General features: G+C 32.6%; 1 protein-coding gene across 1 annotated transcript in view; it reads left to right on the top strand.

Moving 5' to 3' along the window:
- Positions 1 to 15,778, top strand: part of SETX (senataxin) — a 76,122-nt gene extending 60,344 nt beyond the window's left edge. The window contains exons 23-26 of the mRNA XM_074293939.1: positions 1,575 to 1,741; positions 3,656 to 3,754; positions 4,816 to 4,906; positions 9,085 to 15,778. Coding sequence (XP_074150040.1) covers positions 1,575 to 1,731 — 157 coding nt within the window. The 3' untranslated portion in view covers positions 1,732 to 1,741; positions 3,656 to 3,754; positions 4,816 to 4,906; positions 9,085 to 15,778. The remainder of the gene's footprint in view (positions 1 to 1,574; positions 1,742 to 3,655; positions 3,755 to 4,815; positions 4,907 to 9,084) is intronic.
- Positions 15,779 to 16,228: the final 450 nt, after the last annotated feature.

The raw sequence follows: 16,228 nt of genomic DNA, 5'->3' as shown, positions 1-16,228 counted from the left end.
AGCAGATAGTTTTCAGAAATATTTCTTTCCTAAATCCATAAACAACTCCAACTCAGATAAATCACCACTGATTTAACTGATTATTAGGAAGTCATTATTCAAAGAGCACTTGTGACTCAAGTTGAATTCAGCAAACATTTTTTAATAATCTTCTATATTTCTTACTATGCACCACATGAAGTAATAGGAATAGAAATTCAAAAACAAGAATAATTCCCATTTTCAGGGAGCTCAAATTATATATACCTTGTCCTGGCCTACTTTCCTGGCCTTTTAATTCCTAATAATGTAGAATACAGATATAGTGATGCAACTATAATCTTAATGGTAGGCAAAACTTTCATATTACCTACATAACTCCTCATGAGTAAATAGTTTTATTTTGACCAAGATATGTTTTATTTTATTTTATCTTTTTGAGTCATGTTCTGTCACTTGTAGTTAAATGACTTTTAGTAGACCTTTTTTGAAGAATCAGATTTTCATTAGTTACCTTTTTTTTTTTTAAATCTTATTTTTTTTTAATTTAAGCTTTTTATTTTTCAAAACATATGTGTAGACAATTCTTCAACATTAGCCATTGCAAAACCTTGTGTTCCACTTTTCTCATACACACACATATACACTCTCTCCCTTAGATGGCAAGTAGTTTAATATATGTTAAACAGGTAGAAATTTAATATACTTATCTTGCCACACAACAAAAGTCAAATCAAACCAGTTTAAAAAAGAGAGAAAGAGAAGCAAAATAAAATGTAAGTAAACAACAACAAAGAGTGAAAATGCAATGCTGTGAACCACACTCAATTCCCACAGTTCACTCTTTTGAGTGTAGATGGCTATCTTCATAGCTGAACAATGGTAACTGGTTTGAAACATCTCATTGTTGAAGAGAGCCACAGGACAAAGTTACTTTTTCTAGCTATGTGTTATAAGTTATCAGATTCTAAATGAATTCTGAGGTACATAAGAAATTAAGCATTTTAAAATGGCATTTTACTTAATTTTTATTGACCAAATAAAATTTTGTCCCTTTTTTTTTTTTTTGGGCATCATAGACAATTTTTTGTCAGAGAAGTTGCTGTTGCTATTCTTTAATTGGCTAGTGACTCAATGACTCTTCCATTGATAAATAAATCAGATTTGGTTATTGAATTTCTGTTTACTATTTAATTTCTCCAATACAAATTGATTTTTCATTGTCTTTCATTATATTGTATATATACTGTTATTGAGAAATTTTTGAGACTTTATACTGTCAATATTGAAAGCTTTCGAGATATTTTGCATTTGTAGATCTTAATTTGTACAGTTGAATCATATAACATGTTCAACCCTGGATGATAGCAGGAGACCTTCAAAGGGAAAGGACTGACTTTTATTTTGCATAATAATACTCAGTAATTCAGACTACTAGCACTAATGCTCAGTATTTGTGACTTTTATCAGTAATCATTTCAAACTCATCGAGATACTGGCCACAAGAATATGAAACTATATTAGTTATTATGTAAACTAAACTTAATTGACACTAATCCGTAATTTTTCTATATTATTTTTCTCATTTTATATAGCTCATATGTTAATATTCAAGAAATAAAACTAGTAATGGAATTAATTAAGCTGATCAAAGACAGAAGAAAGGACATCACTATACGTAACATTGGTATAATCACACATTACAAAGCACAAAAGATGATGATTCAGCAGGGAATTGGACAAAGAATTTGAAAAAAACCAGGTAAAGGGGACTTAAGGAGCCAGTAAATATGTACTATTCTTTTTGAGAAAAAATGGACAAAAGAGACAAAAAGGGAAGGCAAGAGAGAAAAAAGTATGGTATCTCAAGAAGGGGTAGTGTACCAGGGGGTTAAGTAGAAGACCCTTTAGAGTTTTTTGATTTTGTTTTTTGTTGTTGTTTGTAGTTTTGGTTGTTTTTAGAGAACTGAATATATAAAGCACAGGGAAGTATCTAAAAATAATTGATAGGACTAGAGGTCCCATATGTAGTGAGATATGGACAGAGTTAGGATCATAGGGAGCAGGATTAACTTTGGTCAGGAGAACAAGGAAACACTTTAGAGGACAAGAATGGAGGAAGAAAGTTGGTAAAAGTTCAGAAAAAATTTTTGAGGTGAAAAAGGAAAGAGTTTTGAAATTGGGACTTCCTGTCAGATGGGCATAATATTGCATAGGTGATGTCATTTGCTAAAACTCAGGGGGGTTGGATTGGACTTAAAGACTCAAGGATAGTGTAGAAGTTTTAGAATAGTAATTATGGGGAATGTAGTAGTTAGCTAGGAAAAAATTAATCCTGCCCCATTTAAACCCCTGAAGCTCTAAATTATTATTTAGGGACTTGTTAAATTTTCTTTACATATAAGCAGAATTGAATAAAAGCTACCTCTGAATTGAATTTAAGAGCTAATTCAACATTAATCTTTGTTAGTAAACTAATGTAATGCTCAGCACGTCATTAATTTTGTTTTTGTTTGGGATCAAAGTTAATGTTCCTAATCAAAAAAAAATTTTTTTTTTTTTTTTTTTTTTTTTTTTTTTTGCAAAATGTTCTAATGCTGATCTATAATGAGATTTTATGTATTTAATCTTTTAAAATGTCTTTTCACACAGATAGGAACTGCCAAATACTGATATCAGTCCATGAGCACATGATTTTAATTGAGCTAAAAGATTTGTTATAATCTTAACTTATTTTCTCTAGATACATTTTTTTGCCTACTGCAATCATATAGTGATTTAATTAGCTTTCTGTTGGTGAATGGTTTTTTTTTCTTTTAAATAATCAATTTGCAATATACTTTGATCACAATTTTATTTTTCTTTTTAATTTTTGTTAAGAAATGTTGTTTTCTTGTCTGTTTAGAATTTTTTGATTTTTCTGACCATTGCTTTCCTCTGAGTTGGGAATATTGCAATGAATACTTAATCTGGATAATGTTGATGTACCTTGTATTCTTTTAGTAAAGCTATGGTATTATTGTATAAAAAACACAATGATTTGCTGTTTGATTCTATAACAATATTTCATATCCCACTGTGCCTTAAAAACAAGACATTTCAAGTCCACTTTTCTCTTTTTGTTTTGATATTATTTAGGTATTTCCAGTGAATACTGGAAACAAATAGAATGTCACAAACAATATAAATACTGGAAATATATATATAAAATAAAATGTTACAATAATATGTAAGGCATTTTGCTCTAGGGTTATAACTGTATCACTACAATGTGTAATGCATTGAGTAGCAGTTTGAAAAGTTGAGAGCTCCATATGTATGGTCTCTGTCTCAACTCAGTTCTGCCTTTTAGTGTAAAAGCAACCAATATGTAAAGCAATGAACATGACAAATGAACAGGCCATACTGCCCAACTTCTACACCAAGAAAGTCAAAAGTCCAAACAAAAACCAAAATACATATATTATTTCATTTGTGCTTGCTTAACAGCATGCCTCAAGGGTAGGTAGAGCAGATCCTATTGTTCCTATCTTACAAATAAGAGAGTTGTTTCAGAGAGATTAAATAATTCATACAGAGCTAGGACTAGAACCCTAAACTTCTAACTTCCTAGTTCAGTGCCTTTCCCTTGTATACATGCTTCTCCATGATGAGATTTTTTTTCCTTCTTAAATAGACCAGGAGAAGTTGACACGGTGGATGCATTCCAAGGCCGTCAGAAGGATTGTATTATTGTTACATGTGTGCGAGCAAATGCTTCACAAGGCTCAATTGGGTATGTCTCCCTTTTATTTTTTTTTTTAATATGTTTTGAAGGTCAATCTTATTTCTGAGTATTAGACTATCATATTAAAAGTTTATCTATCAATGTGTTTAAAAGAAAAACTTGCAAGTACTAAAAATAATTTGTTTGCTTTTATATCATTCTGAAGCTTGTCATGAGAAATGAAAACTTCCTATATAGTATCTGTGTATATTATATGTATATCATATATATAACATATATGTATATATAATATACATCATATTATACTGCTTATTATATTACCTTTTATATTGACACATTTTTCATTATGGATCTGCTCTTTGTGCTTTATTAAGTAAATTTAATATAAACTAAAATAGATTAAGTATTTGCAGTAGAATTGTTACATTTGAGTTAATATGGTTGTTTTTTAACATGCAAGTTCTTTTCTCCTCATTTCTAATTGCCACATCTAGTCAAATGTGATATGTGTATATTTATTGTTAGTCCAGCTATTAAAATGACTTAAGGATTTGATGTGGTAGTGCTTTCTAACATAACTAGATGGTAGTTTTCAATCATCATGAAGACACTTTGATCTAAGGTGGTGGTGGGAAACAGATTTCCATTGCTTCCTTTTTTAGGATTAATAAAAACTGATAATAGAATACTCTTTTCTAGAATATTTGTATGTTATCTAAGCAGCTCCCAAATTATCATTAGAGAAAAGATTTTAAATATATTGGATTTAAAAGTGTATGAATTTTGTGTGTGTGTGTGTCTGTATATATATACACACAGACACTGTGGCTAAGACTCAGTATTCTTTGGTGAAAATATAGTCTCTGGTCTTCTGATTGACTTAGATTTAAGTGTTAGGTGAATTACAATCAGAATTAAGTTGAAAAGCAACAGTAAAAAGTAGAATCAAGTTTTTCTAGATATCTCTTTTATGACAGCAAGCCAAAATGCAGTTTGATCTTTATAGCAAAAAGAGCATCAAAAAAATGTTAATGTGTATTTCTGTGTCTTTGTTTAATAAAAGTTTGCTTCTTTAGAAAGAACATTCTAATTTTTGTGTTATTTATTAGGTTTCTGGCAAGTTTGCAAAGATTGAATGTAAACCATTACTCGAGCCAAGTATAGTCTGTTTTATCCTTGGGACATTTGAGGACATTGATGGTAGGTACATTACTTATATTTTTTTCTTTCTTGCAACTCTGCCAGAATTCTTTTGTATCTTGAGGGTCTGCACAGAATAAAAAGTATTACAGATTTTTTTTCCTTGTTAATTTTAACAAACTGTCATTTCATTTGTTCTTGAAACAAGAAGTGGAACCCCATATTTTAGTTGTATAACCCAAAGGATGCTTCTCTCCTTTGAAATTCCTTCCAGCTCCTGTGAACTTTCTACAAAGCTATCCATCTTTTTCTTTTTTCCACCTGTCCCAATACACATGTTCTATTTTTACTATTGATATTTCCAGCTCAGTCTAAGATAGGGAAGAAGAGGTATGGGGGAAGAAGGAGAAGGTTGTGTGTGTGTTTCTTTTCTTCCCTACTTCATTATTATATTATTATATAGCCTCACTCTGCTGGTGATATTTTTTTCTTAGTTTGAGGTGACAGTGGCAAACTTTCTTTTGATGGTTGTTTTATTTTCTAAATATAATGGCAAGTAGTTGCCTTCAGATAATCAAATCCTCTCATTTTCTTATAAGAATCTAAGTGAATTTGTAGAAATAGTAAAATCTTGGGTTCTAAGGTTTTTATTTCCACTAGAGGGCATCCAAGTACTATTATATTAATTCTTTAATTTAAAAATTGTAGAAAGATAGGATTCACAATTAAGAGACTCCTTTCTCTCTTCTTTTATGAAATCTCTTTTCTCTACCTCCTTTTCTCCTCCTTGTCTCTAATGTTTCTTAATGACCTAACTTTTTAGACTTTGTAGCCAAGTCAAGAAGTGAGAATACTGGGAAAAGAAATTTTTTTTTCTGAATTGGGAACACATTAAGTTCTCTAAAACATCACCTCTCAGCCAAATCATGATCAATCAACTTCATCAGAATTCTTAAACTTTCAAAGTTTTTTATTTACATTATTGTAGTCATTGCATATTATTACATTCTGGTAAAAATTAATTGTATTACAATACATAGCATTCATATTCAAAGATTTATTAAACCATTCCTCATTTGGTGGAATCTCTTTATTTTTTCAATCAGTAGACTTTTGTTTTCTCTTTTTCCTATCTCTTCCTTTCTTTCATGTGAAAAAATAATACTCTCATAACAGATAATATTTACATAGTGTTATATAGCTAACATTTATATAGTGTTTACTGTGTCAATCAATGTTAATAATCGGTTTACAATTATTATCTCATTTGATCTTCACAACAGTTTTGGGAAGTAGGTGCTTTATTATCCAAAAGATGAAGAAACAGAGTCAAATGGGGGTTAAGTGACTTGCCCAGAGTCACACAGCTTGTGAGCGTCTAAAGCCATATTTGAACTAAGGTCTTCCTGACCATAGTCCCTAACACTTTGTCCTCAAGCAAAACAAATTCCCACATTGGCCATGTCTAAATGTCTATCTTATTATGTGACTTAAATCTACTATCTCTTAAGGGGTGGGCAATATATTACCCATGTAATTAATGGGTAATGATTAACATAATCAATATTACATTGATTATATTTCCTAAGTCTTTCAGTTAGTTTTTTTAATGTTACTATTGTTAAAATCGTTCTCCTATTCTGCTCACTCCACTCTGCATTAGTTTATAGAAGCTTTTCAGTTTCTCTGAAACCATTCCTTCCATAATTTTTTATTCATAATAAGTATTCCTTTATATTTGCATATTATAATTTGTTCAGACATTTCCCATTTTATGGGCATGCTCTTTGGATTTTGTTCTTTGCCACTACAAAAATAGCTGCTCTAAATAATTCTGTACCTATAGATTCTGTTCCTTTCTCTTTGATCTCTTTGAAATTTAGATAGAGTATTACTATCACTGGGTCATAGAGTATGCCTAGTTGATAACTCTTAGGTAGTTTTGTTTTCCAGTATGACTGGAATTCACAGCTTAATCAACAGTTCATCAGATGTATCTATTCTCCCTTCAAATCTTCAAAAATTGTTGGAATTAGGTTTTGTTAGCCTAAGGAGGGTAAGGTGTAACCTCAACTGCTTAATTCACATTTTAAAAATTATTAGTGATTAGAATTTTTAATATGTTTTTTATTTTCAAAATACATGCAAAAGATAGTTTTCAACATTCACCCTTGCAAAACATTGTGTTCAAATTTTTCTCCCTCCCTTCCCTCCTCCCCCTCCTAGACAGCAAGTAATCCAATATAGGTTAAACATATGCAGTTCTTCTAAACATATTTCCACATTTATGCACAAGAAAGATCAGATCAAAAAGGGAAAAAATAAGAGGAAAAAGAAAACAAGCAACAACAAAAAAGGTGAAAATACTATGTTGTGATCCATATTCAATCCCCATAGTCCCCTCTCCAGGTGCAGATGGCTCTCTCCATATCAAGTCTATTGGAATTGGCCTAAAAGTGGCTAGAATTTATAGTGAATTTAGTGACTTAGAGAATTTTTTTCATATGATTATTAATTGCTTGCATTTCTTCCTTTGGAAGCTGTTATAGTGGATATCCTTTGGAGAATAACAATCTTAGAAATTTCAATTAGTTCCTTCTGTGTTTTGGAATTTAACTTTTATCAGAAACACTTGTTGCAAAAATGCTTTCACCATTAATTTTACCCGTATTGGGTTTATTTTGTGCAGAAATAAAAATGTGCATTTTATCTTCTGTCTTCTCTTATGTGTACCTCACTTGGCCATGAACTGTTTTCTATATCACTATATATATATATATATATATATATATATATATATATATATATATATATATATTCTCCCCCCCCCCCCCCAGGCTGGGGTTAAGTGACTTGCCCAGGGTCACACAGCTAGGAAGTGTTAAGTGTCTGAGACCAGATTTGAACTCGGGTCCTCCTGAATTCAGGGCTGGTGCTCTATCCACTGCGCCACCTAGCTGCCCCCTGAAAGGTATATTTTCCTTTTATTTATGATCTTTTATGTCTTATGTCACATATCCATTTGGAGTTTATCTTGGCATATATAGTGTGACATTTCCACAAGACTGCTTTCTAATTTTCCCAGTTTTTGATTTGTTATTGTGTGGAATCTTTGGGTTTCTCAAAACTTTTGGCTAATATTTCTTATTTCTTTATGTTCTAAACCTAATCTGTTCTACTATTTAATATCTTTTTCACTCTTTTAAAAAAATTATTAATCTCCATTGACTATACTAACTTTTTCCTTCAGATGAATTTTGCTGTGATTTGCCCCATCTCTACAAACTATCCTTTGGTGATTTGGTATGGCCATTAAATAAGTAAATTAATTTAGATAGCATTGTTATTCTTATATTGACTTGGCTTCTAGTTTATTTCTAATTTTTTGCTAAAGCAAAAAAGTGCTGGTATAAATATTTTTGTACACATGGTTGCTATCTTTGACCTCTTTGAGATATGGACCTAGTTATGGTATTGATAGGTCAAAAAATAGGCAGTTTGCTGACTTTGAAAGCAGAATTCCAAATTAACTTTTCAGGATAATTTATCCAGTGCACAGCCCCACTATTAATGCATTAGTGTGCCTGTCTTCCCACTACCCATCTATCCATTGCCATTTTTCTCTCTCTCTCTTTTTTTTTTTTTTTTTTTTGCTAATGTAATTGCTATGGAGTAAAAATCTCAGTTGTTTTAATTTGCATTTCTTTTACAAGTAATTTGAAGATTTTTTTCATTTAGTCATTGATAGTTTGTCTTTTTTCTTTTTGAGTATTATTTATTCATATCTTGCCCATTTGTCTAATGATTTCCTAGTAATTTTTGTCAAAAGGTAATTATTATCCTAGTATTTGATTTCCTTGGGTCTTTCACTTTGCTACTGTATTTGATTGCTTCTGGATCTTGTTTAATTGATCAGTTTTTCTGGGTTTTTTTTAAAGTGTTATTAAATGATTTTGACATTTATTGCTTTGTAAACAGTTTGAAATCTAATATTGTCCAACTCACAATGACTTGTAGATTTCTTGTTATGTTGTGACTTTATGGTATGCATCAATGGATCAAGAGAGACATGAGTGATAATTCAAGAGTTGCTTTACAATATTTTCTTTCATCCTTGCCTAAATAAAACTATTTTAGAAATATATTTAAATATCTTAAGAAATGGAAGATGTAATCATACACATAGACCATGTTTGGATAGTTTTATTTTATGATCATTGTTGTTCTTTTGTTTCAAGGAAAACCAACATTGGAACCATCTGATTCAAGATGCTCAGAAAAGAGGTGCCATTATTAGGACCTGTGACAAGAATTATAAGTATGATGCGATGAAAATTTTGAAACTCAAATCTATGCCACAACGAAGCCTATCGCACCCTCCCACTGCAGTGCCAGAAACCACTAGATCCCAGAACAGCTTACCATTACCACCCAGCAACAAGCCCAAAGACATGATGAACAAACTTGACAGTGGTATTTCTAAGACCATTTCTGTGGCTTCTCCACGGCGCAACAGCACTTCCTTGTTACCTGCTGAAGTTCAACCCATTAACTGCAGGGAAGCTGTGGTTGTGGCAAAAGCTGCTGAAGTACCTGTTGTTCGGGACCCAAGACTAGCAAAGAGAAATGAGCGTGACGCCACAGAGAAATTCTCAGGTGATACACAACCATCCAGTATCCAGCATCCAAGAGTGACAGTACCTACATATGAACCTAACCTTCCTTTAACTCCCCAGGACTCCAGTAATATCATACAACACCTTTTTCCAAAAGTAACATCCTCCAACAATTGCAACCTGACTGCACAACTTGAAGCTCCCTCTGCAAGTATCTCCATGCACATAAACAAAAGAAAAACCAGTGAAGAAGAAGGATCTGGCTACGGAAGAGAAGTGACGTCATCTGGAGAAGGACAAGAAGAAAAACATGAGTCTAATAAAGACTGTCACTTAGACAGGGACTATTGCTTGGACAGGAGGAGAAAAGAAAACCAAGACAGTCATTCAAAAAGAAGAAAACTTTCATAGCTAAGGTCTTGAGACTCAACGATAGGCAACATTTACCAAAAGGAATATTTATTGTAAGAAATGCAGCTTTGGGTGCTCAGTTAATAAGAATAGAGATGTTAAATTTATTTTTAAATTTGGGGCCATTAATTTCCCCTAGAACTTGGAAGATTGTATACTCTTATTTAAACTTATTTTCTATTGGTAATCTTTACAAATGAGTGTGTTTTTCTGTCTTGAATTTCAGAGGACCTTTGTGCATCAATGATAGTGTCTTTAGAGCCAGATAAATGAAATGTAGTTCTGTTATTCTTCCTTTTTAGAAAAGGAAGCCAGACTTGGACAAATTTTGTAAATGTAGAGATGTACATTTGTATAGCAAACAACAAAATCTTTTTAAGATTTAATCTAGTTGCTATTTTGCCTTTTCTTTCTCCCTGGCTCAAAATGTATGTTCATTTTTCAGCAGAGCAAAGTCATCTTTAAAAGTGGGGGGGGGGTCACTCTAGTGCTATTGTAAGCCTGTTTTCTTTCACAACATAAGTTGTTTGGAAAAAAGCTGAGTTGGTGATAGTGGGTCAGATGTCTGTAGTTCTATTTTAAAAGCTGACTGGCCTCATGGGGAAGCTTTGGTGAAAGCATTTGTTTTAGATAGAATTCTGCTTATCCTTGTACATTTTAAAACAAGGGTTTTTTGCACAAGATGGTTAATTTCTACAAAGGTTCATCTATCTATTTTTACTGAATTCTTAGTTCTCCACTCCAAATTCTCTTTCTTGGCAATATTGTACAACTATCCTAGAAGTAGTGAGATATTATAGATTGAAAGTAATGCTTTGAACAAATACTGAATAGTTGAAGTGGATGATCTCAAAACATCATTAAAAACCACAAGGAAATAAAAAGAAACAGAATACTTCTAATTGGAATAGTTTATAAGGTGATTAGGGTTTGGAAGAACTGGCAGATTTCTCACATTTTTTAGAAACTGTGTAACTTTGATAAAAGTATATTGCTATATTTTGGTAATTGGTACTACAAATAATAGCAAAGCAATAGCAAAGATTTAAATGGATTTCCTTTAAGTGGGTTGATAACTTTTTGCCCCCTCCTAATTTCATTTTCCTCTCTTTCTGCAATAGAAGTTTATTCTAAAGAAAGGCCTATTTATCAAAGTTATGTGAGGAAAAAAAAAATCTATGTTATTTTTATCAGAAGTGTAAAGAGGCACCTTTGTGGGGGGAAAGGCATGGTACAGGGGATGATTCTTTTAAGAAAGCTATCTGATTTTCGCCACAGGTTTACACACACACACACACACACACACGGAACAATTGTTTTAAGTGTTTTTTTTTCACAGAAGTATGTCTAAAAAGAGAGGGGGTATTGAGAGAATTTAGAAAAGAGAGGAATTTTTCAAATTTGTTACATTTGAAATTTTTTCTATTTCCTGTACTTTAAGCAAAAAGAATGAATTCTGTATTTGGGCTTTTTGAAAGATATTCCTGTATAGAATGTTTGCAGTCATCTCATGGGCCATTTAATTCTTAAGCCACTTTTAAATTTTTCCAAAAGTTGACAGTAAGTTTCCTCTAGACAACCATGCATCCTTAACATTGGTTTCCGAACATATAAGTGGCAGAATGAAAATATCTCTTAAAAGTAGCACCTTTTTTGATCTTATGGGGCCTACACATTCAGAATATGTCTTCTTTGTGGATCAAACGAAGAGTGGTAGTAAGTTAGATTTGGGGATTTCATTAGATCATCATTTCATTGTTAGATTTCACTAATTATAACCATTATGTGGGTTTCAAAAGATTAGGTGTCAGCTTTTATTACACATCTTTGTCAGGAAATTGCCCTTTTATGAATATAAATTGTTTTTTTCTAAATGTGAGTTAGTGCTTTCAATTTGGGCTTTTTTCTGCCAGTAAACTTGACTAAGAAAGGATGAAAAGAGGTAATACGAAAGATTTCAGATGAAATAGTTCGTCTTTGTTTTGAATATCTTTGAATCCTCCTCAGTCTATTATGTTCACATGTAGATCGTCAAAGAACTTTACCCTCAGATTTAGGATTTATTATCATATGCTAAATTGGTCTACAAATAGGTGTTTTCAGTTAAGTCTGGGACCCAAGCTCAAACTGATTTATGGTTCCTTTGTTTTCCTGTTAATAACTCCTTCCTAGAGACTAATGAAATAAATATCACAAAAATAATAAAGATATAAGGGGAGGGTTCCATGAGGATTAATGGGAGAACATTAGGAAAAGAGTGATATTAAACAAAAAGGATCCAAAAAATGAAAAATAAAAGTATAACGAGGACATTTGGCCTATAGGATAAATGGTATCTATACTTATTCAAGTAGACTGTTGTAGGTACCATGTTGTAAATCTTAGATCTGTTCTAACTGCTCCCGGTTCACCTGATTATGTTACTACTAGTAGGAGAGATGAAAATGAGCAGCTTGTGCATAATCCTAATGAACAAAATTTTTATACAAAAGCAAATACATCTAGCAAAATAGCACTGTATTAGCTAAGTGAATTAGAATCTTCGTTTGCCTTTCTATGCAGCAAAATGATTTTAAATCACTTTGGTTGGACGTGGCAAGCAGTGAATTATTTTGTTGGATGGTAGCTGGTGAGTTTTTATGTTTAGGTTCTCTTTGCCTTGACATTTATGCACAGTCTCTTCAAGTATCATTTTTGTATTTTTGATAATATTTTTTCATTACTTTTGACTTATCAAGCACAAATACAGTTCGCTAGAACTAGAAGGGAGTTTAAGGATCAAAAACTTTAATTTTCAGAGGATAAAATTGAAGCCGAGAAAGGTTAAATAACTTGCTCAAAGTCACATAATGGAGGCAGCATTTGAATCCAGGTCTCTTGGCTCCAAACCTCTTGTTCTTTCTTTTCTACTTCATTACCATCCTGTTTGTAGAGAAGAACAAAGAAAAAGTATACTTAGAGAAGTTAAATTTCTTTGCATGTACTAAATAGGAACTACACCAACTTAGAGGTATAAAAACAAATTACTCTTAATACTGTGTAAAATTATTGGATCATTTAGGCTTTTTAGCTCCTTTCCACCATTTTACAACAGATACAGTAGAAGATACTTTTCCCTAGGGCAGAAGACCATTTTGTATTTTAATTTGTTTCATGGGTTGTCCTAGTCAATCAACTAATTAGTAACCAGGCAACTTGTGGGAAGGCTTGTTTTTAGCTAGACTGGACAAAATGGACTCAGTGTTGCTAGTACCATATTCAAAGCATTTGTCCCTAGTGGTACAGCGTTTGAGAACTCAGGATACCATCAGCTCCATTCCACTGTGAGACTTTGGAGTTAGATTTTTGAGGATTTGGTTTCATTGAATGCTCAAAGTCAATAAATACTTCATGGGACACAAAATTATCTTGCCTTGTGCTCATGATAAATATACAAAAAAGGACCATCATAAAAGTCATTGCAACTTTTATATTGTTTTGTGCACTGGATGGTAGAGAGAAATTATAACGAATTCAGTAATATTCCCCAAGTCCTTATAACAATTTGAATTCAAAAAGGAATATTGGAAATGGTAGTTCCATATTAGGAAGTGTGAGTCCAAAGGCTATACGGTAACCTCAAGCCTGCTTATCATAAATGGTTTACAAAGAGAATTGGAAATACTAGACATGGTGAACACTAAACATCACAAAAATGTAATTTGGTAGCTTTAATAAGTGAGAGTCAGCAGCATAATTAAAAGAGAGCTGACCTCAAAGCCAGGAAGACATGGTTTTAAGTGTTATTTTACCATACTGACTGTGACTGGGCAAATCACTTAATCACCTGGTACTATAGGCAGATATCTAGGACTAACTTAAAAGGAAGATGCTAATTTTTATTGGTGGAGAAAATTTCTTCATCTGGAAGATTCCCAAACTAATAAAATTATAGAACCACACCCTAGATGTTATCCTTAAAAGACAGGAAATGATTGGTTACTAATATAAAAGTCAATTCCCAATCAGCTTTTTCTTGTGGTCAGACCCTTGTTATCCAGTAAAGATCGAAGTGGACCAAATTAGAAGAAAGGATAAAGATGAGAAGAAAATACTATGTGCCATTACAACATTTTCAACTTGGCCTATTCAAAACAAATCTATTGACTGGTAAAAATGGAAACTGGATAAAGGAAAAGACATTAAGATGAACTCTGACCATTTTCCACGTGAGTTTAACCAGTATCAATGAACTGCCACAACTATGAGGCTAAAAGCACAGAAAACCACCATGGTTAGTAAATACTCCATTTCCTTGCCAAGGAGAGGCATGGTAACTGAGAGAAACAGCAATTTAGGATGTGAATTTATTTTACATAATTTTAAGGAGGAGAGTGGGAGATTTTCAGTGGTATTGACTCAGTAGTATGAAAACACACTTGAAGAAAACTTGGAATGAGACCACATTAAACTAACATATACATATCGTTTCCCCTAATAGAATGTAAGCTCCTCCTGGGCAGGGACTTTTTTTTTTTTTTTTAATTTTTCCAAATACATCTAAAGATAGTGTTTCACATTCATTTTTATAAAACTTTCTCCCTTCTCCTTCCCACTTTCCAAAACAGCAAGCCATCTAATACAGATTAAATATGTGCTATCCTTTAAATATATTTACATATTTGTCATGTGCAAGAAAAATCAGACTACAGAGAGGAGGGAAAAACACGAGAAAAAAACAAAAAGGTGAAAATACTATGCTTTGATCCATATTCATTCTTCATGGTTCTCTGGATATGATTGGCATTTTCCATCCTAGATCTATTGAAATTGTCTTGGATGGCCACATGAATAGAGCTAAATCTGTTGATCATCACGTAATCTTGTTACTAGGTACAGTGTACTACTGATTCTGCTCATTTCACTCAGCATCAGTTCATCTAAGTCTTTCCAGACTTTTCTGAAATTGGCCTGCTTATCATTTCTTATAGAAAAATAATATTCCATAACATTACCATAACTTGTTCAGCCATTCCCCAACTGATGGGTATCCACTCAATTTCCAATTCTTGGCCACTACAAACATTTATGCCCACATGGGTCCTTTTCCCTTTTTTATTATCTCTTTCAGATACAGACCCAGTAGTGTGACTGCTGGATCAAAAGGTGTGTAGTTTTATAGCCCTTTGGTCAGAGTTCCAAATAATTATACAGAATAGTTGGATCATTTCACTACTCCAACAATGTATTTGTGTTCCATTTTTGCCATATCCTCTCCAACATTTTCCTGTCATCTTAACCAATCTGAGAGGTATACCATTGCACCTAATTGTCTTAATTTGCATTTCATCAATAGTGATTTAGAGCATTTTTTCATATGACTAAAATTAAATTTCTTCATCTGAAAATTGTATCCTTTGACTATTTACCAATTGAGGGATGATCTGTATTCTTTTTTTTTTTTTTTTTTTTTTCCCCTGAGGCTGGGGTTAAGTGACTTGTCCAGGCTCACACAGCTAGGAAGTGTTAAGTGTCTGAGACCAGATTTGAACTCGGGTCCTCCTGAATTCAAGGCTGGTGCTCTATCCACTGCACCATCTAGCTGCCCCCATGATCTGTATTCTTAAAAATTTGACTTAATTATTTTAAAATGAGGCCTTTATCAGAAACACTGGCTATAAATTTTTTTTTATCAGCTCTCTGCTTTCCTTCTAATCTTGGCTGTATTTACTTTGTGTAAAATCTTTTCATTTAATGTAATCAAAAGTATCCATTTCGCTTTTCATTTCTGATTCTTTGGCCATAAATTCTCCCTTCTCCACAGATCTGACAGTTTCTAGGCAGGTACTCTTTAATTTCGGTTGTGTTGCCTGTACCACCTTGTCTCATAGTAGTAGGTGCTTAATAAATACTTGATTTGATTTGATTTGATGATCTTGAAGTTATCAGTAGCAGTTACATAAACAGTACAGATATGCTTATCAAAAGTGTTTGCTTCTGGTTTTCCAGAGCAGAATTCAAATATGAAAGAATTTCTTTAAAATGATGAGTCCTCCAGATGTTCTTATAAGTGATATTGTGCTATTTATGCAATATTTTAGAATAGTTCAAAGGTTCATAATGAGATCTATTAAGTGTAAATCCACTAATACCTAAAAGTATTTAGTCTAGGAAAAGTCAAGAGAATAAAGCTTCCTAGCTAATACTACACCATGCTGCTTCTAGTCTTACTCTTTATCCTCTTCCCACTGGAAACCTTGCCTTGAATTCCACTCTTAGATGTTAGTCTCTAATAGATGAGCTTTTGACTAATCCTGCACTAGGTCTCTATCTCCACCATGAGACCAAGTGATAAGGATCTCCAGCTCTCTTGCTG

This window comes from Sminthopsis crassicaudata, chromosome 2 (assembly GCF_048593235.1).
Source record: "Sminthopsis crassicaudata isolate SCR6 chromosome 2, ASM4859323v1, whole genome shotgun sequence".
Lineage (NCBI taxonomy): Eukaryota > Metazoa > Chordata > Mammalia > Dasyuromorphia > Dasyuridae > Sminthopsis > Sminthopsis crassicaudata.
The sequence above is the reverse complement of the archived record's forward strand: the minus strand, read 5'-3'. Positions and strand labels throughout refer to the sequence as shown.